We start from the raw sequence: 24,380 nt of genomic DNA, 5'->3' as shown, positions 1-24,380 counted from the left end.
TTGTCACCAGACAGCCTTTTCAGAAACCAGCACTGACATGTGTTTAGGATCATGTTTCAGTGAAGTTCACTTGGGAGGCAGTCTCAGACCAAGTTAGGCTGGGAAGGAGTCTTGGGCAAGGGTGTGGCAGTGGGAAGGTGAGGAGAGCATTTAGAGGTAGGGGCGTTTAAGGAGGTGATAATGAGCTGACTCAGTCCAAAGCTCCTCCCGAAATATATCAGTTATCTCTGGATAACGATCAGTTTCAGGGGTTTCCATATCATCAGAGCAGCACCAGCCCAGGCAGGTTCTATCTCCACCAGAGGCCTAACTCAGTGCCTCACCAGTTGCGGATCTCAGCACTTAGTAACTGAGAAGGAAGTTTTGTGGGTCTCCCTGAAGGCAGGCGAGTGCAGGATAATGAAAAGCCATGACCATACTTGGGATGCAACTGCTTGGAAAGACTGTGTGTCAGGTACCATGAAGGTGCTGGACCATAGCAGGTAAGAAGATGGATATGGCTCCTGCCCTCATGGAATGTATGATCTGGCAGGGACATGAAATCCATAATTACAAAAGACTCCATGAAAATTCAGATGTGATAAGTGCTATATAATAGGAAGTAAGGAAGGCTTGTGGTTTGTACAAATATGGTGCACAAATTCAACTGTACACAGGATTCAGAAAACAAATGAAGGAGGTGCAGAGAAAAATTAAACAATATAAATAATGCGAGTGATTTATTTCACCATCCCACTCAGGGAGCCCAGCCCTAGAATGGAATGTAAATCAGCTCTACCCTGCATTGGCTTATTTCCATTTTCTCCTAGTGTGAATACCTTCTTTGGCTGGATATGACCCTAACTGGCCAACTGTGTACAGTTCTATGTGCATTGAACAACTTGAGGGGGTGCCACTTATATCATGGTCTATGTACACCCTTTGGGATGCACAACCTGCATGGCTATGTGTGACCTGTTTTGTTTTGTTTTAACAAAACCTAGACTCTACGATAGGCCAGCTATCCCAAACAAAGGAAAAAGAAATACTAGAATGATTGTGCCAGATTTAGTGGAGACAATTTATCAGTTTCTATTGTGGAGCTAGCCTCCTAAAGGGTTTTCAAGGATAATTCTGGCTGATGCAATATTCACAATATGCACTGACTTTAGAACCAAATCCTCTATTTTGATGGGATTTCATCATACAGGGAGGGCATATAAACAAGGAAATCTGGTCTACTTAGGGGGACCTCCACACAGAAGGTCATTTTATTTGAGACCAGGAAGATAAAAATTTAGCTAGGGAGAGTGGCAAGCAGAGAGAAGAGTATTTGTGTAGGAACTGAGGCAGAGGAGCATGCTGTGTGCTCAAAGAACCAATCCTGGGGCAGGGAAAGAGTAAGAGGGAGAGAACAGCCTAACTTTCTAGCACCTCCCCAAATCTTACCAGAGCTGCAAGCCTCCTTCATTTACTGATGTAACCAACATGAACCAAAGTACTAACTAGGTCTCCCTGAATCCTTTAAACCCCAACAGTTCCTGGCATATAGTTTCCGGTGCTCAATAACGATAGCTAAACTCACTATATTAATTTACTTGCTGTTTCCCCAAACCTGGCGAGTCACCATTTTTATTAATTATGATTAACTGTAGCAATAAATCCACAAAATAATGGCTTTAAAAAAGCAAAAGAAAACCCCAAAACTAGAAATAAATTCCTTGTTCATGTAATGAAGTCCAGAGACAGCAAATCCAAGGCTGATATGGAAGCTCCGCAAAAGCTCACTCTTCTGCCATCCCTGGGGTATGTCCCTTATCCTCCTTACCCAAAATGGCTGCTAGAACTCCAGCCAAAACACCTGAGGCAGGTGCACAGGAAGAAAAGAAGATGGCCACTGCCCCTTCCCACTACAAGAGACTCCTCAGGAATCTCAAAGACACTTCTATTTACTTATCATTGGCCAAAGCTTACATGAACATGCATAGCTGCAAAGGGAGCTAGGAAATGCAGTGTATATCTAAAGACCTGCATGTACAGTGAAAAGACTGAATTTTGTTTACAAAAGGGATGACAGTGCAGATCAGACGAGCCTTTAGCACTCTCTGTACCACTGGTCACATACCACTACCCAGTGATGAAATTGGGAAGTTGATTTCAGTCTTGTCCGATTTTATCAAAGCTTTGGGGTTCATAACAAATCAAAGGACATTCTGCAAGCATATTTTCTCAAGATCTATAATGCTGCCTCTACTTTAATTATTTTGAAAGCATATCCCCCTTATGGGTCTGATTCACTCTAAATTATTGAAAAATTGATTTTTTAAAAAGGTGTTTGCTAGCCAAGTCTTTTGAACCATTTTAATGAGCTGAAAAAAATAAAACCACTCTCTCGAAGAGTAAATTTTTTTTCACAAAAATAAAGAAAAACGAACCCCTAGATTAATGTGTTTATATATTCCTTAGTGATGGATAACCTAAGTGTTTGACTTACCAGAAAAAAAATTAAAAATCCCACATTCTTGTAACTATCATGGTGAGTTTTATTTGAAAACATATTATTTACTTCATATTAATTATGGATTATCAATAATTTGAGTGCCTTTTATTGCCAAATCTTTTAAAATATTGCAAGGGAGAGTGACTCTTTGTGAAGGCATTACTTTCTGATGCATATTTCCAATCACAAGGATGTATAATGAGGCTCATAAAAAAGTCATGTCTATGATTGAAAGTCCCCTTCAAATAAACATTACTCCTAAACAAATGCAAATTTACTCCCTGGCAAGCTTACCGAATTTCCACTGTATCACAGAGATACAGAGGTATTTCTTTAAGGCCTATGGACAGAAAGATGATGATGGAGTAGGTGGACCATACCAGAAAAGGGAGCAGGGAGGAAGAGGATACAAGGGAGAATGCACAAAACATATTGGATCTCACCCTATTTGGTTAGATGAGTCAGAAAGCCAGGAAGCCAAATGAGTCAGCACCATCCCTATGAAAAATGCATGGATTGAAGTGACTGGAGATGTAATTTACTGGCAAAAAGCATGCGATTTTGGAGTCACAGTCCTGGTTTTGAATCCCTGCTCCTCCATCAAATAGCCATGAGACTCTCGGTCAAGGTTATCTATGTTTTGTGAGCCTCCATGTCTATATATGTAAAAGGGAGACAAAAATAGTACCTGTACCTCATTGGTTGTTGGAAAATTTCCCTCACAATTCATGTAAAATACTTGGCAATGGTCACTGGCACATAATACACACTCAACAAATGATAACCATTGTTGGTACATTATTTCTCTTCCTTCTCTTTTTACAGCAGACATCCTCCCTTCAAAAACCCTGCATCCTTCATCTTTTATTCTTTTAAGAAGCCAAATTGCTGGGGTTGGGGCTGGCAGGGAGATGACTATTTGAATTCATCTCCCTAGGACGATGTCTAGTTTCGATGAAGTTGGAATGATAGTGAGGAAATTTCTTTAGACAAGGGTTTCTGCTCTTTCTGTTGATTTAAACTGTCACTATACGCTAAAAATGAAAATGCAAATTTTTAACAAAGCCAAGGGTTCATGTAGGACAGGAAGGTAATGTTTAGATTGGCAATAACTAAACGAAAATGCCCCTTTCTGAACTGGTCCAATAAAGAAATAACTCAAAAAACAAAGAACAAAAATCAAACTAGATGCAAACAACAGACAATTTATGACTGAAGACCACAGTAGAAAAATAAGCCCATTTAGGTAAAGATTGAATTTATAACCACAAATCCTAGAGAAGAGTATTTTATTCTCATAGGTGCTGGCCAGGACTATTAGTAATAGCAATAAATTAATAATCAGTTTTCTCCATTCTGTAGGCACATCACAGTCAGGGGTCACGTCTGTCTTAACACGAATCTAGTATGGCATCTGGCACATGGTACGCTCAATAAATATTTGTTGAACAAATTAGTGAATAAATATATGAAGGAGTGATTTTCACCAGCATTTCCCTCCATTTATGTTGAGAATTTTCCTGGATAACCGTCAAACTTGGCCAAAGTAGCTGGAAAGTCATTCAATGTAGTAATATTTTTGGTCACCCACCAATGATGCTAGCCAGGTTGTTGACCCTCCAGTATGTAACAGCTGGAAGAAATCTGAGAGATCGTCTACTCCAGGGGATTTCAAAGCCTGGCTGGAGACCATCACCTGGGAACTTGGAAATGCCAGTTCTCGGCTACTCTCTAGAACTTCTGATTCAGAAACTCTTAAGTAGGGCCCAGTAATCAGTGTCTTCAGAAGCTCCCCAGGTGGTTCTGATACATCCTTCAGTTTGAAAATCACTGATATAGTTCAATCCCCTCAGTTTATGGAGGAAATAGAAGCCCAGACAGAAAAGTCAGTTGTTTTGACAATCAACTTTTATAGTAGCTAAATAATTAAAAGATGCCAAATTTACCAAATCTTAGCTTTGTGACATTATTTCACTTCTCTGAGCTTCAGTTTCCTTACCTGTACAATGACAAGAATAATACCACTGCATGGTAGTTATAACAATTATATGATACTGTATATAAAGGACACAAAATATAGATCTGTATCACTCAAAGACATACATATATATACATGCAGACAAACACATAAAACTATAATTCCCTTTAGAAAATATAGTCAAGATTCTTGTATGCAAAAACTTTATATATATATATATACACACACACACACACACACATATATAACCAGCCTCTTAAATAAGTGGTCATTTTTGCAGGAGCAAGAACTTGCTCATATGTGAAAACATTTGCCCGTAATTCATATAATTATGTTTGAGGTTAGAGTTTGCTACCATGAAGGCTACAGGCTTCACTTTAGATTTGTGTCTCACAAGTCCACAGGAGGTTCTAACATCAGGCTGGTTTTTGAAATAATTCCAGGGTGACCTAAGCCATTAAAAGAAGACTGCGCTGGTGATAAAAGGATCTTGGTAAACATGATCATCAACTTGACAAACACATTTGTTTGGAGATGTATAACCCTTGGTCTGTACCCCCATAAACTGAATTTTCTGAATAGTTTAGTATACCCGAGAGAATACACATCTTGCTCACCATCTGGTTATCAGAGACTTCTTGTTCTTCCTGTACTTGCATAGCTGGGCTGATGATGGCATGGGGAAATAAATCAATTACACTGGTCAAGAAGTAGTTAGCAAAGACCTCAACTAGTATTCAGAACATCTGGAAATACAATTCTATAAATCAGATTGTTTTTCATATCAGGTTTAAAAGATACTCTCTGTGAAATAAATCCAAATACACACACACCCATGGGCAAAGACGTTTCTTCATACAGACAGGCGGTAAGATAAAGTGGGGCCCTGTACTTCTTGGAAAGTATCTTTCCAAGTCAGAAATCTGTTCAGTTCAGTCTCTTACTCAGCCTGCTAGCTCTGCAAATACGATATGAAACGTCTTGACACGGTAAATGGAGCATCTGCCGGTGGTTTTGGCATTGTGAAAACACAGCCTGCAGGAGTCGGTGCCTAGAGACTTCCAGTTGATAGCTAAACAGTCAACACGACCCCAAGGCTAAATAGGTAATTCCCCTGTAATACCTTTTCTAGGTTTTCATGTTCATTGGAAATGTGCTTCTTTACTCCCATCATGGTTCCCACATGCCCATGGTTCTGACGAGAGGAGATGTGCTAAAGAAAGTGACGAGCATTTAGGAAAAGAGGCAGCCCTGTGTAGGGACAACACACAAAGGACCACTAGGAGATGTGGACTCCGGTTGGATGGAGCTCCAGCTCCACCACATACTAATGATGAGGTTGGCCCAATTAGTTAACTTCTCTGGGCCTCAGTTACCTTACTTGTAACATAGAGTTGATATTCCCTATGTTTCTTTCTAAGGACTAACATTCTAAAATTATTTTTTTTTAATTAAAGAACCCTATAGTAAAAAGGCAAATTGGACCATGTCATTTCCTTGTTTAAAATTCTTCAACAGTTCCCTGATGCCTAATGCAATAGTTTCTAGACATTTTAATTGTGCATGCCACTGATTAAAGTCTTTGGCATGCATTCCCAGCACATGTCTATTTAATACTTTTAGATTATACATATGCACTATTGAATTTATAAATTATATGTGTATATGTCAAGAAACATACAAAAAAAGAGAATTTAAACAGAATGAAATAAAAGTAAAAATAAATTCTAAAATTTTCTCTATACGCAATGGACCAACGTGCTTGACATAACCTGGGGCATAAGATCCCATATGGAGACTATTAACATAGAGGATAAAGTTTAAGCTCCTCAGCCTGGCATAGAAGGGCATTATGATTTTTTGGTCTCCAGTTTCATTTCTCCCTTTTCCCTGCCTCAAACTCAACGTTCCAGCACCTTCTTCCCACACCATATTGCTCAGTTCTGAACCATATTCACACTGTTAATTCTGTCAGCATATCCTTCACTCAACTCTTCACCAGGAAAATGCCTTATGATTGAAGAGAAGATAGGAACTAGGTTGCCAACCTAGTCCTCATCCTCCCTTTCTTTTTCTTTCTTTCTTTTTTTTTCATTATAGGGGTACAAACATTTTGGTTACATGAAATGCATTTGCCTCGCTCAAGCCCGAGTCATAAGTGTGTCCTTCTCCCATACAATGCGCCCCGTCTCCATTAGCTGTGGGTTTACTCACCCTACTTGCTCTAGTCCCTACTCCCCACCCCCCCACACCTAACTGGCACTCAGTGAGTATTGCTACCATGCGAGCACCTTAGTGTTGATCAATTAGTACCAATTTGATGGCAAGTACATATGGTGCATGTTTTTCCATCCTTGTGATACCTCACTTCGAAAGATGGGCTCAATCTCTATCCAGGATAATATAAGAGGTGCTAGATCACCATTGTGTTTTGTAGTTGAGTAGTATTCCATGGTATACATATACCACATTTTATTCATCCACTCATGTAATGATGGGCATTTCGGTTGTTTCCACATCTTTGCAGTTGTAAATTGTGCTGCTATAAACATTTCTTTTTAATAAAGCAACTATCACTTTATTGGAGGTTGCAATGTGAACAGTGAAAAATGTATCTTTTTCCAGCTTCGCTTGCAGATAGGGATTTTCTTGTGATACAGTTCTGGCCGGTGAGATGTATGCAGAAGAGAGTGGGTGAGGTGCCAGAGATCACATTAGAATGGAAGCAGAGTCCATTAAAATACACACTTTTGCCCTCTGTCCTTGTCTTCCTTCTGCCTGGGACATGGACTTGATACTGGAGACAAGACAAGACCATACGAGCAGGTCCTGTGGTGACGACAAGGGCGTTACGCAGTTTAGAGGTCAGAGATCAAAGAGAACAACGGTGCCAGAAAGGGAGGGCTCGTGGAGTTTTTGTTTTTTGCCTTAAAAGTATTGGAAAGATTTGGGGAGGTTTATACTGGGAAGTCACAGGATTAGATTTTCATTAAAAATGCTCATTCTGGCTGTTGTGTGCAGAACGGATTAAAGGAGGCAAGTTCTTGTCAGTCACGAGTGTTAGAAGCCTGTTCAATAGTCCAGGTGAGAGATTATGGAGACACACATGTGGCAGCATTTAGGGGGGAGAGAGTTCATGGATTACAAAGGTATTTGGAGCACAAAACTGACAGCACTGGGTAACCGATGAGCTACGGGGGATAGAGGAGAGGGTGGTGTCAAGGGCTTGCAGAACAGGGAGGTACCACCATTCACTAAGGCAAACAACATCATGGAACAATCTTTCCCCTGTGGTAACAGCCAGAAGGCTGGGCTCTGCTGGGAAAAACCACACCACAGGGCAGATTCACAATAAATTTGTGACCATCCTTCAGCAGGGTTTTTGGCAACTTCTGACGATCCACCAAGTTTTCTCTAATCATCTTGCTCCCTCATTCTCCATACCTTTGTTTTAAACCTTTCCACGCTTCTCAAACGTGCAACTCCCCTGTCATCTCATCTCCTACTTCATGTGGAAAACAGAAGTCACACCAAGGGAAGTCCCTCAACATCACACTTCTCGGCACACGCTGCTCACCAGATCCAAGCCCATCTTTGTCTTCTTCCCGTCTATGAAAACAGAATGGCTATATCCCTAGACCAATCTCTCCTGCCTTCTCTGGACCCTTGTAGTGCTGATTCTCCCCTCTCTCTCAGTATGAGGGACTTAGCACTCACTCCTGGAACCTTCCCATCAGCAACCAGACATGCTCAAGTTAATCTCTTCCATCTTCCAACCACCAACCAAACAACAGAAGACTCTGTCTGCTGCCAACTCTCTTCCCCTCCCAGTGACTGCCTCCATTTCTTGTTCTTTCCCTTCCAATCAGATTGCTTAAGAGTTGTCTACATTTGCTGTCTCCATTTCCTCATCTATAATTCTGAGTTCTGACATCTGACACACTTGGCTTGAACCCAGCTGTGTGACCTTGGGTGATTAACTTCTTTATGTCTCATTTTCCTCTTCTATAAGAAAGGGGGATGGGGCGAGGTGACTAGCTCTGTCATCGGGTTGTTGTAATATGATAATGCACATGAAGTACTTGGCACGGCATTTGTGCTGAGTAAATGTTAGTTGTAGCTACTGTAGCAATTACAATTTACTCCCCAACCCTTATCCTCTGCTCCCACTACTATAATAAAGTGGCTCTGACTAAGATCCTCAAGGCTGTGTATCAAATGGACAGTGTACACTCCTCATCTCATGTCCTCTCTGAGCTTCCCTTGAGACTGTTCCCTGCCATTGCAAACTCTCCAGGCCTTACCATTACCACCTCCTTGCCCTTGGCAGACACACTCTCAGCCTCCTCTGTGGGCACATCCCCCACCTAGCCTTGAGAGTATGGGAATTCCTCAAAGCTTTCTCCTAGATCTATTTCTCTTCTCCTTCTAGAGTCTACCATCCATATCTACAGCTTTAAATATCGTCTACATGGACAACTTCCAAATATCTATTTCTAGCCTTACCTATCTTCTCAGCACAGACTCAATTGCCTACTCTGTTTTTATTTGGATATCTCAAAGGCATAAATTATCATCCCCTCTTTTATTCATTTTGACTCTCCTCTAAAGCTTGTTTGCATGTGTATTCTCTAACACTTAGTCATTCATTTACCAAATATCTGTTGTGTGCCCACGATGTTCCAGACTTTTTTTCTTTTTCTTTTTTTTAAAGACAAGGCCTTGCTCTGTGGCCCAGCCTGGACTGCAGCAGCATGATCATGGCTCACTGCTGAAGCCTCAAACTTCTAGGCTCAAGCAATTCTCCCCACCCTTGACCTCCCAAAATGCTGAGATTACAGGTGTGAGCCACCATGCGTGGCCTGTTCCAGACTTTTTTCTATATGCTACTTTATCTTAGAAAATATTTCAGGCAGCTTATAACTAGTAGGCAAAGATAAAATAAGATAAGCAGGATTAAAGATGAAATAAAACCAAAGAATGAATGAATTCTTTGGAGGTTAAAGATTTATACTCATGGATTACAAATTCACCACAGATGAGTCTTAGATTTGTTTTAAACCCTCAAGCAGCCAAAGGGGCGAGGGATATCTTGTCAGTTACTCAACATGAGGGAGAGATAGTAAAATTAATTACTCAGAAAAACTAGGAGAAATCAAAAGTAATTTGGGAACTCAGATCAGATAAGACTTCTCCTACAAGGCCCACATGAAGAGATCTCTGTGTTAGACCATCAAAATTACCAAGTCTCCAACTGGTATTGCTTTCCCAATGTGGCAGGTGGTTGAACTGAGGCCCTCAGAGGCTAAGTATCTTGTTTGACATGAGCCACACAGGTAGTAAATGGCAGGGCCAGGATTCAAACTTATGTCTAGCTGGCTCCGAAACACATGTTCTTTCCATTAACCTAAAGTACGTTTTAGAAATAAATTCCCCTCCCCCAGCAACTCTGAGTCATCAACAGAGCTCTACATGCAATGCCTATAACAGAACAACACATGACATTGCAAAAGCTTCATATCTTAAAGATTCTCTGGCAGTAAATTGAAAGTACAGATGCACAGTCCTTGGTGGAAAAGAATAGGGGGAGGGAAGCAGAACATGAGGGATTAATAAACACCGTAAAATCATTACCTGGTCCCTTAAGTAGCCTCTGAAGTAAGGGCTGTGGGGGAAAAATTGCAGTAGTTTTTTTTTTTCTTCCCTCCTAATAGATTGTACACTTCAACAGCTAAAAGGGTATGAAAATTTAACGGAATTTTTAATGTCTTTCTAGGTTTTACGATACCACAAAGAGATCATCTTTGTTCTCATCACCACAAGAACAGATGGGTAGCAGGGGTGCTGAGTCCATGACTCACCACCTCCTCACACCCACAGACATTGTCTGAGCAGCAGGCAAACTTGTGGGATCAATAGGGTTCGTGGTAACGCAGGGTCTGCCAGCAAACAGTAGAGTAGGCCATCAGTCAACGGGTGACCTGCCACCCTGACCACTACAGCTCGCCGATGTAGATGCTCAGAAAGGTTACCCTGTGCTGGGAAACGGAAAAGGTCATGGGTATCTCAGAGTCACAGCTCCGCGGGACTGGGGTGAAGGGCACTGCAGAGGCAGAGGTAAGGGCCACCTCGAGAGCCAAAGTCATCACCTGTCAGCTATGTGGCTAAGCAGAAGAGCTATGGCATGTCACATGCAATAGAGACAGCCAGCCGCTGAGAGTGGCTGTCTTTCAAGAACATTGAATTAAGTGACCTCCAAATGGATGACAATAATGGCATGACATCAGATGTCCAATTGAGATCTAGAAGCAAATCCCAAGGTAATAATGTTCAGAATAAAGGGGAAAAAGAACCCAAAAGTGAATTGTAAATTTTAACATGATTAAAACACATTCAGCTTTGCAAGGTGTCGTACTGTTCACTCATTCTTCTCCCAGGATTTCTGAGGAGCTGAGTGGTTCTACTCCTCGGACAGCCACATCCTCAGACTTCTTCTCCCTATGCTACTTCAGTCGAAGAGAAGAAGGGACCTCTGAGCCACTTGCTTTCTTCGATCTCCACTAATCTCCTCCAGTCAGCACTGAGGAATGGCTTTGGTGGACAGCTCTGGATTAGAATCTAGCTCCATAATTTGTGAATATTTTGACTTTGAGCAGGTAATTTCATGAGATTAGACAACTCAAGACTGTTCAACTGTTTCCCAAATTCACTAACTCTAACATATCTTTTTCATCTGGGTCACTTTCCTGTAAGATGCACTTTTTTGCCAGTTGCCTTTGTAAGTGTGAAGCCCAGAGTCAGGCTAGGATCGGGGCTCTTGCTCTGAGCACTGCAGCTATATTAGCACAGCCCCGATCTGGGAGTCTGTGAAGCCTCGTTGTCAGATGTGCAGGCTCTGGAGTAGAACTATCTCTGGCTCCATTACTTACTGTGTCACCTTCAGGAACTTAATTAACCTCTCTGCACCCTAGTTTCCTCATCAGGAAAATTAATACAATAGTACTGACCTAGACTGGTTAAAAGGACTAAATAAGTTATAAAGCATCTAGAAGTAACTGATTAATTTTGGATGTGACAAGTCCTAAAAAGAAAATATAACAGAGAAACAGAATACTGCTGGGGGAGAAGATAGTGTTAGCTCAGGTGGTAAGGGAAGGCTCTTCTCTGATGACATCTGAGCTGAGAGCTGAACAAAGAGAAAGCGATAGCCATGTGAATATTTTGAGAGGGGCCATGCCAGCCAGAGGGTAGAGTCAGTGCAGAAGCTACATACGCTGGAAATGTTTGAGGGACAGAAAGAAGGTCATTGTAGTTGGACAGTGAATCAGTGGAGGTCTGGTAAGCAACAGAAGTCAAAGGAGAGGTCATGTAGGACATTGTTGAACATGGCAAGGAGTTAAGATATTTTCTCCCGTAGGGGAGTAACACGATCTGATTTACATTTTTAAGATATCCCTCTGGCTGCTGTGTGGAGAACAGATTATCAGAGGGAAGAACAGAAACAAGGAGAGCATTTAAAAGGCTGGCACATTAAGCCAGCATGAGATGAAAGCACTTTGAACTAGGATAGTACGAGTGAAGGGAGGGGGGAATGCCTTGTTCTGAGTCCATTTTGGAGCAAAGCAGAAAGGACTTGTTGATGGATTGAAGATAAGCTGTATGAGAGAGAGAAGCAACAAGAATGGCTTCTAGGTTTGGGTCCTGAGTGATGAGGAGAACTCGGGTACCCTTTACTGAGATGGAGAAGACCCAAGGAGTAGTGTGTTGGGTGGCTGGGCTCTAGAATTCTATTTTGGATATCAATCTCCCATCTACCCATGCATCTATCAAACATGTATTTAGTGATTATGCTACGCAGAGGAGAAAAATGGTCTTAAAAAATTGACAGCCTAATCTACTTTTGTACCTCCTTTAATTCTCATAATTTATTAATCTTCATGATATACAATTAAGGCTCAGAAAGAGCAAACATCTCACCCAAAGTTACACATGGCAGAGACTGCATAGCTTGCAAATGACAGAGCCGGAACTGAAGTCAAGCCAGTCTGATTCTGGTGACCAATCTCTTAACTATTAAAACAGGCAACTGCTAATACATTACTTTTTTCCTTAGTTTATCTCCATCAGTCACTTAAGAGCTTGATTGGTATATTCCTAGATCCAAATGTCCGTGGATACTTGGACAAAGTCTAGTTCCCGCATTTGCATGGCTGAAGACTGGATGACAGATTAGGTGAATTCACCTACATAAGGTTTTCCCTCAGTGACATTCTTCTAGTGGTTAGCCCCATTCAAATGACATTATCCAGATTGGCTATATGGCCAAAAATTGTTCCAAAAGTTGAAACAGGAGAGATGGCATGTGGAACCACCACAAGACTAGGGGTCCAAAGACCTAGTTTCTGGTTTCACCTCTGCACTAAAATGCTCAAAGACCGAGGAAATTCACCTCATCTACAAAATGAAGGCATTAGATAGAGTAAAATCTTTATGATCACTTTCAGTTCTGTTAGTCACTGATTCTCTGGCAGTAGGCAGAAAAGACAGGGGTTGGCCTCACTTTTGGGGGACTTCCAATCATCTTTCAGATATCATATCGAAAGGAGGAACAGTTCCATGAAATCTTATATACAGCAAAACCTCTGAAAGCCATTACCTTGCATTACCATGATGTGGTCATCACTGCCCTTGCCTTGCTGGTTCTGCAGGGCTATTCCTGGAAGGGCCAGTCCTGAAACAGTACTTCTGGGAATCTAAGGGGTGGGGAGCACAGTGTTGGAACACAGTGTTGAGGGAGTGAATATTCCTGTCCTCCTGATGCCAAGGCGCACTTAAAAATGATAAGAGTGAACATTTCTACAGGCTTCATAAACCACGCTGTCCTATGACATCTGATATCTCAGTTCAGCTTCACAACAAACCTTTATGGGGTGGCTAAGGGGTGACATGTGATTATAGGAAAGAATTGAGCTTAGGACAGACATACACCACACACACACCCACACCCACACACACTCTCTCTCTCTCTCTCTCTCTCTCTCTCTCTCTCTCTCATCTTCACAGGAGCTACCAAACTTCTAAAACGTCTCTTGCGACCCTGAGTTTTATTTACAGCATCGGCAGGAGGAGTAATTACAACCATCTCTTGAGAGGAACGTCGCAAATCTTGCTATGCTGAATCTCTTACCAGTGGCCCCAGCTTCAAGGAAGGGCAGAAGTCTCATTAGAAATTAGCCCCTAGCTCCCTCTTCTGCTCCACCTTCCACCATTCCTCCTCACCTCACTCCAAGACCACTAAGCTACAGCCACACCTAACAGTTCATACTTTCATGCCTACATCCATGCTGTTTCTTCTGCCTTGGAGGGCATTTCCCCTATTTTCCTGATAAATTTCCAGTCATATTATACAGACACATCTCAAATGCCACACCATGAGAAGACTTCCTAGATAACACCACCTGTGCCGGTGACTTACATCTTTAGGCTTATTGAAAAACTATGAGATTGCTGACTCATGTACCCACCCCTGCCCCAGCAAACATGAAATCCCCAAAGGCATGGACCACAGTGGATTCACTTTTGTATGCCCAGTCCTAAGCCCAGCCCCCAGCTGGATGCCTACATGACCACATGGATTACTAATGGGACATGGGAGGTAACGGTGTGACAGACCCCAGATAGCCTAGAAATGGCTGAAATTACCTGTGGTCAAAGATTCCTCCAGCCCTCCCAATATAAGTTAGTATAAATAGCACCTATGTCACATGACACATGGCAGCAGCAGCTCAGCAGAGCTCTGAGGACAGAAATGATAACAGTAGATTGCACAGCTCCTTCACATCAAAGTGAAAACAAGCCTCCCATTCTAAAAAGTGAATGGGTGAGTCCTTGTAAACAAGTCTAGCTCTATTGGGAAAATCAGAACATTGAGTACTAATAGCTTAAAAAGGATTTTATAATACCCACAACTATAGATGGCACTGCTGATGCAGGTTTCCAACACTGGTCATGATGCATAGTGTTGGTGGAAACCCCTTAGGTTCACTTCCACAAGGGAACATTCTCTTCTCTCCCCAAAGATGGAGCAGTATTGATATGAACACTCCCATTTCCTGCTTCTATACTCTCACTTATTCCACATATGGGAGGAGAAATCATTTAGCTGATCTACAAGATTTGAAAGAATATAACATCCATGAGTACATGTAAAAGAGGAAATGGGACCACAGCCTTGAAATGGAGTCAGTGCTGGTTTGACATGTGTCTCTGCTATGGTTTGAATGCCCCTCCCCACCCAGAACTCTTGTTGAAATTTAATTGCCATTGTGACAATATTAAGAGATGGGACCTTTAAGAGGTGATTGGGCTGTAAGGGCTCTGCCCTCACGAATGGATTAATGTTGTTAGCTCGGGACTAGGTTCCTGATAAAAGTCAGTTTGGTCCCCTCTTTCCCTCTCTCACTCCCGCATGCATGCTCTCTTGCCATTTTGCCCTCCATCGTGAGATGATGCAGCAGGAAAGCACACACCAGATGCCAAGCAGACACCAGCACCATGCCCTTGGACTTCCCAGTCTCCAGAACGATGAGCCAAATTAACTTGTGTTCATTATAAACTACACAGACTCAGGTATTCTATTATAGCAGCAGAAAATGGACTAAGACAGACTCTTTTCTGAACCACCTGTCCTCAAGGCAGTGAGATCTTTGAGTTCACATATCAAGCACATCAAGTGAAGCTTGCTTCAAGCACATACAGCTAGCTTTCCTTTCTCTTTGTCCCAGCTTCCTGGCCTGCCAATGACTGGGTAAATCAATTTCATGCAGGCCCCTAGCTCCAGCCAGATTCCAAAAAGAAATAGGACACTGCCCTTCCCCCTGTGCTCTTTAATGCAGACTGACCAAAACCAATACTGCACTTTGCTTCAGGTGGCTCTGTGAATTGTCCTCAACTGGTTAAACCTCAGAGCAAAACAGTGGTGAGTACTAGCACATTTATGTCATTAGTCAAGATTCTTTATTTACAATTTTAAACCCACAGTACAAAAATAACTAAAATGCAGCTTCAGTTACTGTTGGGTTTATTTTACTGTATGGAAAAGTGCAATTCCCAACCTTTCCAAAATAAGTGGTTGTTGTTTTTCTCTAAAGGAGTCTGTAATATTTCCTAGCACGGAAAAGTCCCTGAGGGATTTGCTACAGGAGTGAAGTCTGACAACAGCTATCATTCAATTTGGGGTATATCTTCCATAGGGGTCCCTTCTTAAGTAGAAGGTATTGGTGAAAGATGACTGTGAACACAGAATTTATGAAATATATTAGCAGTCTCTCTGTCACCTAGTAGTACCATTTAATTCAGAGAATTTATGGAGAGTCTACTGAGTGTTGGAGACAAATGAAGCCAAAAAGAGACTTATTTATCAAATCCTTCACTCAAACATATATTTACTCATTCAACAAATATTTCATCAGTATCTACTATGTGCCAGATGCTTGTGCCCATGGTGTCTGACACCTAAAATACAGTCTCATAGGGGGAGAGAAAACCAGTTTTAAAAAGCAGCCTTATTGCCCTCAACAAACTGTCTTCTTCCAAATATGCTTTATCTTTATGCTTTATGTTCCTTTCTGCCTCCCACTTAACAGTCAGTAACTCTTTCTACTTGGGCTTTACATTTGCTCTTTGCCTGGCTTCCCTGATCCTAATAAGGAATGATCTACAAGCTAACACACTAAATTCTTTCATATTAATATAACAAAGCTCTCTCAGTAATGCAAATAATCATGCTATAATTCAGCCATGTTGCACACATGAATTTTCAGAAAGTGCCTACCCCAATAATACAACAAAGCACTTTTCCCAGGAAGTACAAAAGGCAACTGGGACATGCTGAAAGAGAGCCTGGATAATCGATTAGAACAGGTGGGATGTTGCTTATCTTCCTCAGGGTCCCCTTTCCCTGCTGATCTCTTCCTTCCTGTTTGCATTTCATAGATGTTTAGGATTAGATAGGTAACCTGGGAATGACTCACATGGAATTGAAGGTCAAAATTTATGGACACAGATCATTTTATTGGACACAGATCATTTTATTAGAGGGGTATATAATCCCCCTACCAAAAAACTACATTTTGGCTTTCTTCATCGTCTCTGAACATTAAATCAACTAGTGTAGTTTCAATAGTAAAAAAATGTTCATGATATTCCTTTGATTCACAAACTATTTTTTCCTTAGTTTGTATAAGGTTCCCAAACCAAACCATCCAAATAGTCTCTGAATGAAGGCATTAGGGAGTAACATTTTAGCTTTGGAAACTTGCATGTAGTTACTTACAACACTGTAAATGTTTCCCCCTGTCCTTGAAATGCACCATATAAATATTGCATTTGATCCTTAACTTACACTTCGTAAATAATTTATTTCAAAAATATTCCTCCATAAGATCGTCAGTTGCTGAGGTGTTCAGTTTTCGGGGAAAGCATTTATTTACTGCATGAGCCCAGGAAGGCTGGTAAAGACTTGGCTAAAAGCTCCACATGCAGCGAATTATGGTAATTGTATTAATGCTCAAATCCACGAAGCTCAATGCTCAAATCTGCTAAAAGGTTTTGTACTACATTGCCCACATCTTGACGGGCAATGAGGCCACTGGAAATGTTTAACACTTCATAGGGAGGCTTCCGAGATTCATTTTTCACAGTTCCAAGAATTGCTAAAGAATGTCTGGAGGTACCTTCCAGACATTCAGAAAGTTATAACACAGAACAAACATCCTCTCAAATACCTTCTGCTTGGTGTTCAGACTGAAACTTCAAGCGCAAGTCACCAGAAATGAAAATCAAAGGAAACATCACACAATTAATTTTGATGAATGGGTATGTTTTAATTCATGTACAGCAATATTCTGCTTAATGATATGTCTCCTTAGGAAACCCATTAAAAATCCATTAACTTAAGAGGCGAAATCTAATAAAGTTACTCTGGAAATTTTCTGCTAGATTAACATTATGGACTTCTAATGAATATTTCTGATAGGCATTGCTCTATTAGGAGAGCTAATATACTAATTAAACCTGTGTATTGTGTGAGGTGGGAAAAAGAACAGAAAAATGTAAAAATAATCAGAAAATCAGAGTTGGACCCAAGCTGCCAAAGATAGTGCTAAAATCAGTAAATATCTTTACAGCTTTTGAAAGCAAAGAGTGCCGCCTTCCCAATACCAACCACCTCAATCATTAATTTAACTGCTTATTAATCAAGTAGTAATTTAGCTGTGAAAATATGCTGTGCTAGTACCGGTAATACAAAAGTAAATAAGTGAAAATTCTTATGTCAAGGAGCTCACAGTCTAGTGTAGAATCAAGACACATAAACAGGTAATCAATGCGTACTATAATAAAGTTATTTTCAACATATCATGGGAATACTCACTAAAGAAAAACTACCTTATTGGGGGGGGTATATAAATTTTAAAAATCACTTAAACAATTAAGTAATTGAAGCTGAAATTTGTATTCCAGTAAAATATCAGTGCCTTGCAGGCCTTCCCATAGGGTTTCAATCTTGACTTATTTCCTGGTTCTGCACACAGTTAGACAAGTTACTAATCTGATTCTCACCTGTAAACAGGGTAACAGTGCTTTTGTCAGTAGTTGTGAGGACCCCATGAAACAAAGTATGTGAAAGCACATAGAGAAATGTGCCTGGAACACAGAAGGTGTGCTTTACTACCTAGTCGTTGCCACATAAAACTGGGAGTCCAGAGCCCTAAGGCCTGAGCAAGAACCACTGGCTCATGTTCTAGTTTCTCTATTGTTCCTAAGTCTTCTAATTTTGATCTTTTCAGTTTTATCCTTTACTGTCCACAGCCTTGCCTTGTGCCATGAACTTAATTCCCAAACTGTTTTCCTAGCACTGACTTGAAACAGTCCGTGCACAGCCCCTTGATTATGCTATTCTTGGCTGCCCCATGCGTCTCCCTCATTCTAGCTCAATCTCTGATTCTACACTTTAGTGCAGATTTTCACAGCATATATTTCTGCTCAGTTCATATAAGTGCTATGGCAAGGGCCTACTAGTCATAGCCATCCCATCACAATGCACTTACCTCTCCTAGAAAAACTGAGCTGTGTACTTATATATTAATTCATACAAAAACAAGAAACAAAAATACAAACAACAATAACAAGAAATTCCCTATCGATATCCCCATATAAACATACACATGATCACTCTATGGATTTTTTATTCTTTTACCTATTTTGCTGTAATTATCTGCAACAAAGTCTTCCAAACCAACCATCTTCCAGAAACTGTCATCCCAGCCTTTCTCTGCTGAGTATGTCCATTTGCACACCAGGGAGCAGAGAGACCTATGAAAATGGGAGAGAGGAAGAACAAATAATATGAGCTAGACTTCCTTTATATTTTGCTGAATACCTGACCAGGTATCTGCAGTAGTATTGAGAAATAGAATAAACCAACATAGATAATTATACATCCCTACCTAGATCAAAAAACTCCATATGTACCTGTTAATTATTGATGGCACTTTTTTTCACTTTCAAGAGTCTCAGCCCTTTATTTGAATATTTGTATTTATATCTATTTTTATATATTTGTGAGATAGTTAAAATTATAATACTCTGATAAACTGAATTATTATTAAATTTTAGATATGATATTGGCAGTTGTGGTTATGTTTAAAAAGTCTCCTAGCCAGGCATGGTGGTGCACATCTGGAGTCCCAGCTGCTCAGAAGGCTGATGAAGGAGGATTGCCTGAAGCCCAGGAGTTTGAGGCCAGCCTGGGAAATATAGTAAGACCCTATCCCTTTAGGAAAAAAAACACACACACAAAAAAAAGCCAAAAAGGGGCTCTTTATCATTTAGAGATACATACTGAACATTTTAAGTATGAAATAATAGGATATTTGGGATTTACTTCAAAATAACATGAGAAGGGGAATTGAATGGCATTGTGGTTAGGGCAGGATTTGCCACAGACTGATGTTTGCTGTGGGGCTGAGTGTGGGCGTTCCCTTCTGCTACTCTACTTTTTTTACATGTTCAAAATTCTCTCTAATAAAAGAGTTTTTAAAAGTGCCAAATATAAATAACAAATGATACGGTCCTTCCAGTCTAAAGCAATGGGTGAAAGACTTGAATGCTGGAAGGTGTTTTCCTTTTCAGCTTCATTTCTCATCGATTCATCCTTAATATTTTACATTCCAACAATAAAAAATCATTTGAAGTTTTCTGGAAAAAAGTCATGTTTGTACATACTTCTGTGCTTCTGTCCTACCCCTATCGGGGTAGGGAAGTTGGGAAAACTCTTCCTGGCTTCCTCACCCTTATAACTCAAACTCTTACTTTAGCCTCGGCTGAGACTCCAATTCTGGCTTAGGTATCTCTCTTCTGTTATAGCCCTTATCACGCTATGTAATTAACTGCTTCTTTATACATCTTCCCTATAGTCCTACTGCCTTCTATCCTGTTCTCCATATTGTATCCCAGGCAAACTTTATAAAATAAAATCTGCTATATCAATCTCTGATATATTAATAAACTCCATCAGAACAAAACCAGCCCTACTTATCTCTGCATCACCATGTCTCATCCACATTAAGGTACATGTCAAGCCACAGCAAACAGTGATAGGATGGAAGCATTAAAGAATGGATGTGGTTTGTCTACCTCCTCACAGGTGAATGGTAGACCTGGGGAGCTCATACAGTTTTAAAGATAGCCCAAAACCTATCTCACAGGTGCAACAGTCTAGGGGATCCTCATAGATTTACTCATTCCCTCGCTCACCCAATAAGTATTTAGTATTCAGTTACTATACTCCTAGAACTGTGCAACACCCTAGGGAACCAGTCGTATGCAAAAGACTTGATCCTCTCCTGTTATAGAAGCTGAAAGTTTAATTGGGGAGAGACAGAAACTGATCAAACAATCACAACTAAAATCAGATACCAACAAATAACCATAAAATGTTCTGAAGGAAGTAGAGGGAAACATGAGCACCTTTAGCAGAAGAGCCTGATGTAATCTGGTGGAGGGGGGTGGCGTATATCCAGGAGGGCTCCATAGAGGAGGTGGCACTGAGTAAGACCTAAATGTCTTTTGAAAGCCAACAAATGTCACTTATTATTAATGATTTTTTAGATATGATACAGATGACAGAACACATTGAGCTGTGCTGAATAGCACAAATATATTGAAGGAGTGATAGCACTAGAATAAATATATAGGTGCTAGATTAGTCACCTTATTTAAGCAAGATTTTTTTTTAATGTATAAAGAAGGTGGCCACCTATGTAATATGTTCTGAAGAGTATACAATAGGCTAACTCCTTCTGACACAATGTCTGAAATGCTAACTTTTTAGGAGAGAGAAATACTATGAAGCAAAAGAGAGTGTAGAGGAATTGTCCCCAATGATCTAGCCACTCGGGACCACCCCTCAATCTCCAAATGCCCCCCCATTCTCACTTTCAGACTGCTGTGCCTCTACTCTGACTATTCCTTCAGTCTTAATTATTATTGCTCCTTTCACCCATCCTTGTCTACTTGGCAAATTCCAAGTCATCCTATGGTCCAGTTCCAAAGTCAGCCCCTCTGTGCGAGTTACCCTACTACCTTCAAACTAAACTCAGGGCTCTCTCCCTTGAGGTACCATTAGAAGTTGGAAATATTGTGTTGTAGTTGTGGTTTTGTTTTTTTTCTTTTTTACATTTTTCATGTTCTATTTATTTTTTTTATTTCAGCATATTATGGGGGTACAAATTTTAAGGCTTCAAATGATGCCCTTGTCCCGCCCCCCCAACAAGTCTGAGTTTCCAGTGTGACTATCCCCCAGACGGTGCACATCTCACTCATTATGTATGTATATACCTGCCCCCTCCTCCCCCCTCCCACCTGCCCAATACCCAATTAGTGTAATTCCTATGTGTACACTTAGGTGTTGATCAGTTAAGACCAATTTGCTGGCGAGTACATGTGGTGCTTGTTTTTCCATTCTTGGGATACTTCACTTAATAGAATGGGTTCCAGCTCTATCCAGGAAAATACAAGAGGTGCTAGATCACCATCGTTTCTTAGAGCTGAATCGTACTCCATGGTATACATATACCACATGTTATTAATCCACTCACGGATTGATGGGCATTTGAGTTGTTTCCATAACTTTGCAATTGTGAATTGTGCTGCTATAAATATTCAAGTGCAGGTGTCCACTAATGGGATTGCTGGGTCAAATGGTAGATCTACAAATGGTAGATCCCCACTAATGGGATTGCTGGGTCAAATGGTAGATCTATTTGTATCGCTTTGAGGTATCTCCATATTGCTTTCCATAGAGGTTGAACTAGTTTTCAGTCCCACCAGCAGTGTAGGAGTGTTCCTCTCTCTCCGCATCCACACCAACATCTGTTGTTTTGGGACTTTTTGATAAAGGCCATTCTTACTGGAAATAAGTGATATCTCATTGTGGTTTTGCTTTGCATTCTCCTGATGATTAGGAATGTTGAGCATTTTTTCATATGTTTGTTAGCCATTATTCTGTCTTCTTTAGAAAAGTTTCTGTTCATGTCCTTTGCCCACTTTTTGATAGGGTTGGTACTTTTCAACAGCTCAGCTAGGCTGAGTTCTTGTCTGCAGTCTCCATCCCTCCGCATAACCACATCCTTTGCTGTGTAACTGTGCGGTGCCACACATTTCTCCTCCCGCCCCCCATGCCGTGGGCAGGACCTCGTTTCCCACCTCTGGACTTTGGATTCTGTCATATGACTTGGATTTGGCTGAAAGAATGAATCAAGAGCGATTGATTCCAGTTCCCAGCCATACATTAAGAGATGTATTTATGTGTTTCTGCCTGTTCTCTTGCACCTCTGGCATTGCCACGAGCTGATCATGCTGGGCTAGCTCACTGGTCCCGTGAGGAGGGTAAGTAAGAGCTACATGGAGCAAAGCAATAACCAGCCAAGCCCAATTGGGGTCAGACACCCCCAGGTTGTCTTGGATCAACCTGGATCAGGCAGCTAAGACCCCAGTGGGTGAGTCCAACTGACACCAGAGGATCACACACCAGATTGTAGCCTAAAGAGCCACTCTGAGCCAAGTAAACCCAAGTAAATGACTGTGTTTAACTACTGAGCACTCATTGTAGTTTGTAATAGAGCAAGAATTAAACAACTCAGCACTTCACAGTGTAACTGTTATCCCAAGTATATTTCCCCCCAATAAAAGTAAGGATAGGGATGTCTCGGTCTTCACACACAAGTTAGAATAAGTAGCCAGAGAGTATACTTGGAGTGAAGATGAGGCAGGAAATTTTACAACTACATATGCCTTTGGCAACTCCATCCTCCATCAGGATTATTCAAACACCATTAGGATCTAATTCATTCGGGTCTCTTTAAATCAAACTGGTGGATTATGTGGATGAGTTTTTAAGCAGCAGAACTGACCAAGTTTAGAGAATGCATCTGAGGCCAATGTTTCTCCAGAACTCTCCAGGACAGAAAGTATAGGACTTTGCCCATCCTGTTAGTGGGTAAAGGCAAGATACTAATAGCAGAACAAAGGGTTTGCCTCTCCCTGAGGCTTCTATTCAGACTAGGATTTTGACGTTCCCCAAAGTATTAAATATTTCAGTGGGCATTGTGACCTCCCCCATAGCTCATCTTCAGGCAAGCTGTACCTAATCAGCCCATTGTGCCGTGTCCTGCTCCCTTGGTTTATAGGCTTAGAATTAGAGATGGGGCCTTAGAGAGTCAGGGGCTGCATTACAATCTGACCCCAAGGTCAGTAGCCAGAAAGGAACGCTACTTCTGCCCAGGTCACTCTAAGAGGAGAGAAGGGGCTGCTCACTGTTGGCTGGTTGGTCCACTGCCAGCTAGAATGCCAGGGCAGGAACTTCTGTACCTTTCACTGCTTTCAGATTTGTTAATGCCAAATAGAACTCTGAAAACCTATACAAAGGCCAAAATAACATAGAGTAGGTAAAACAAAAATAATAAGTAACTTAGGGGTACTAGTTCACCTGAAAGAAGACCACATAGAACATCTCTAAGAGGCAAGTCCCATTAAAGTAGAAACAAAGAAAAAAGTTGGAAGAACACATCAAAAATGAAAACAATGAGAAATCAGAAGAAGAATGCAAGAAAGACTTTCTGGAACTATAAACATTGAATTTAAGTTTAAATTTATAATTTCCAAAGAAGAACTAAAAAATCACTGGCACTGATGAAAATCAAATTAATACTATGGAAAACCAAGTAAATGGAATATTTACTGCAAGTAGCAAAGAAACAAAGAGATAGAAATAATGATGGAAGAGATAAGAGGCTTGGAGGACAGATCCAGCAGCCCAGCATGAGAATAACAGGAACTCCAGAAAAAAATTTAGAAAGAGAAAAAGAGAAAAGAAAAAAGAAAAACAGAAAAGAAGAACAGATGAAGGAGGTATAATTAAATGAATACAGTGCTCGATATTTTATTATATTGAGCTGAAGTAAGATTTAAGCCTGCAGAATAAAAGCCTCATTAAGTTCAGGAAGTGAATCCAGGAAATACTTAAATTTCAAGAGTAAACAGAAAATTATACAAGCTTCCAGACAGAAAGAATAGGTTACTTACCAAAGCAAGGAATTCAGACTACCTAAAGGAATTCTCATCTATAATTTTGGAATGTTACCGACATTGGAATAATGTACAGACTAAAACAAAAACTGATCCAAGAATCCTATACCCAGACAAAATATTATTCAGCTGTCATGGGGAAAAAAAAAAAAAAAAACATTTTCAGTATGCAAGGGTTCAAAAATTAAACTTCTTATATACACTCTTTGAGGACAATACTTAAGAAGGACCACAACCAAATAACAATTGGTCCAGAGCAGCTATCTCAACACGGTA

General features: G+C 40.7%; 1 protein-coding gene across 8 annotated transcripts in view; it reads right to left on the bottom strand.

Annotated features, from left to right (window-relative positions):
- The window catches only part of FGGY (FGGY carbohydrate kinase domain containing), a 384,511-nt gene that overhangs the window by 224,553 nt on the left and 135,578 nt on the right, over positions 1-24,380 (bottom strand). For all 8 annotated transcript variants that reach the window (XM_012785132.3, XM_075998776.1, XM_075998778.1 and 5 more), the window contains one exon: positions 18,715-18,830. In XM_012785132.3, coding sequence (XP_012640586.2) covers positions 18,715-18,830 — 116 coding nt within the window. The remainder of the gene's footprint in view (positions 1-18,714; positions 18,831-24,380) is intronic.

Source organism: Microcebus murinus, chromosome 2 (genome assembly GCF_040939455.1).
Source record: "Microcebus murinus isolate Inina chromosome 2, M.murinus_Inina_mat1.0, whole genome shotgun sequence".
NCBI lineage: Eukaryota > Metazoa > Chordata > Mammalia > Primates > Cheirogaleidae > Microcebus > Microcebus murinus.
Note: the sequence above shows the minus strand (reverse complement) of the source record. Positions and strands in the feature narration are given on the sequence as shown.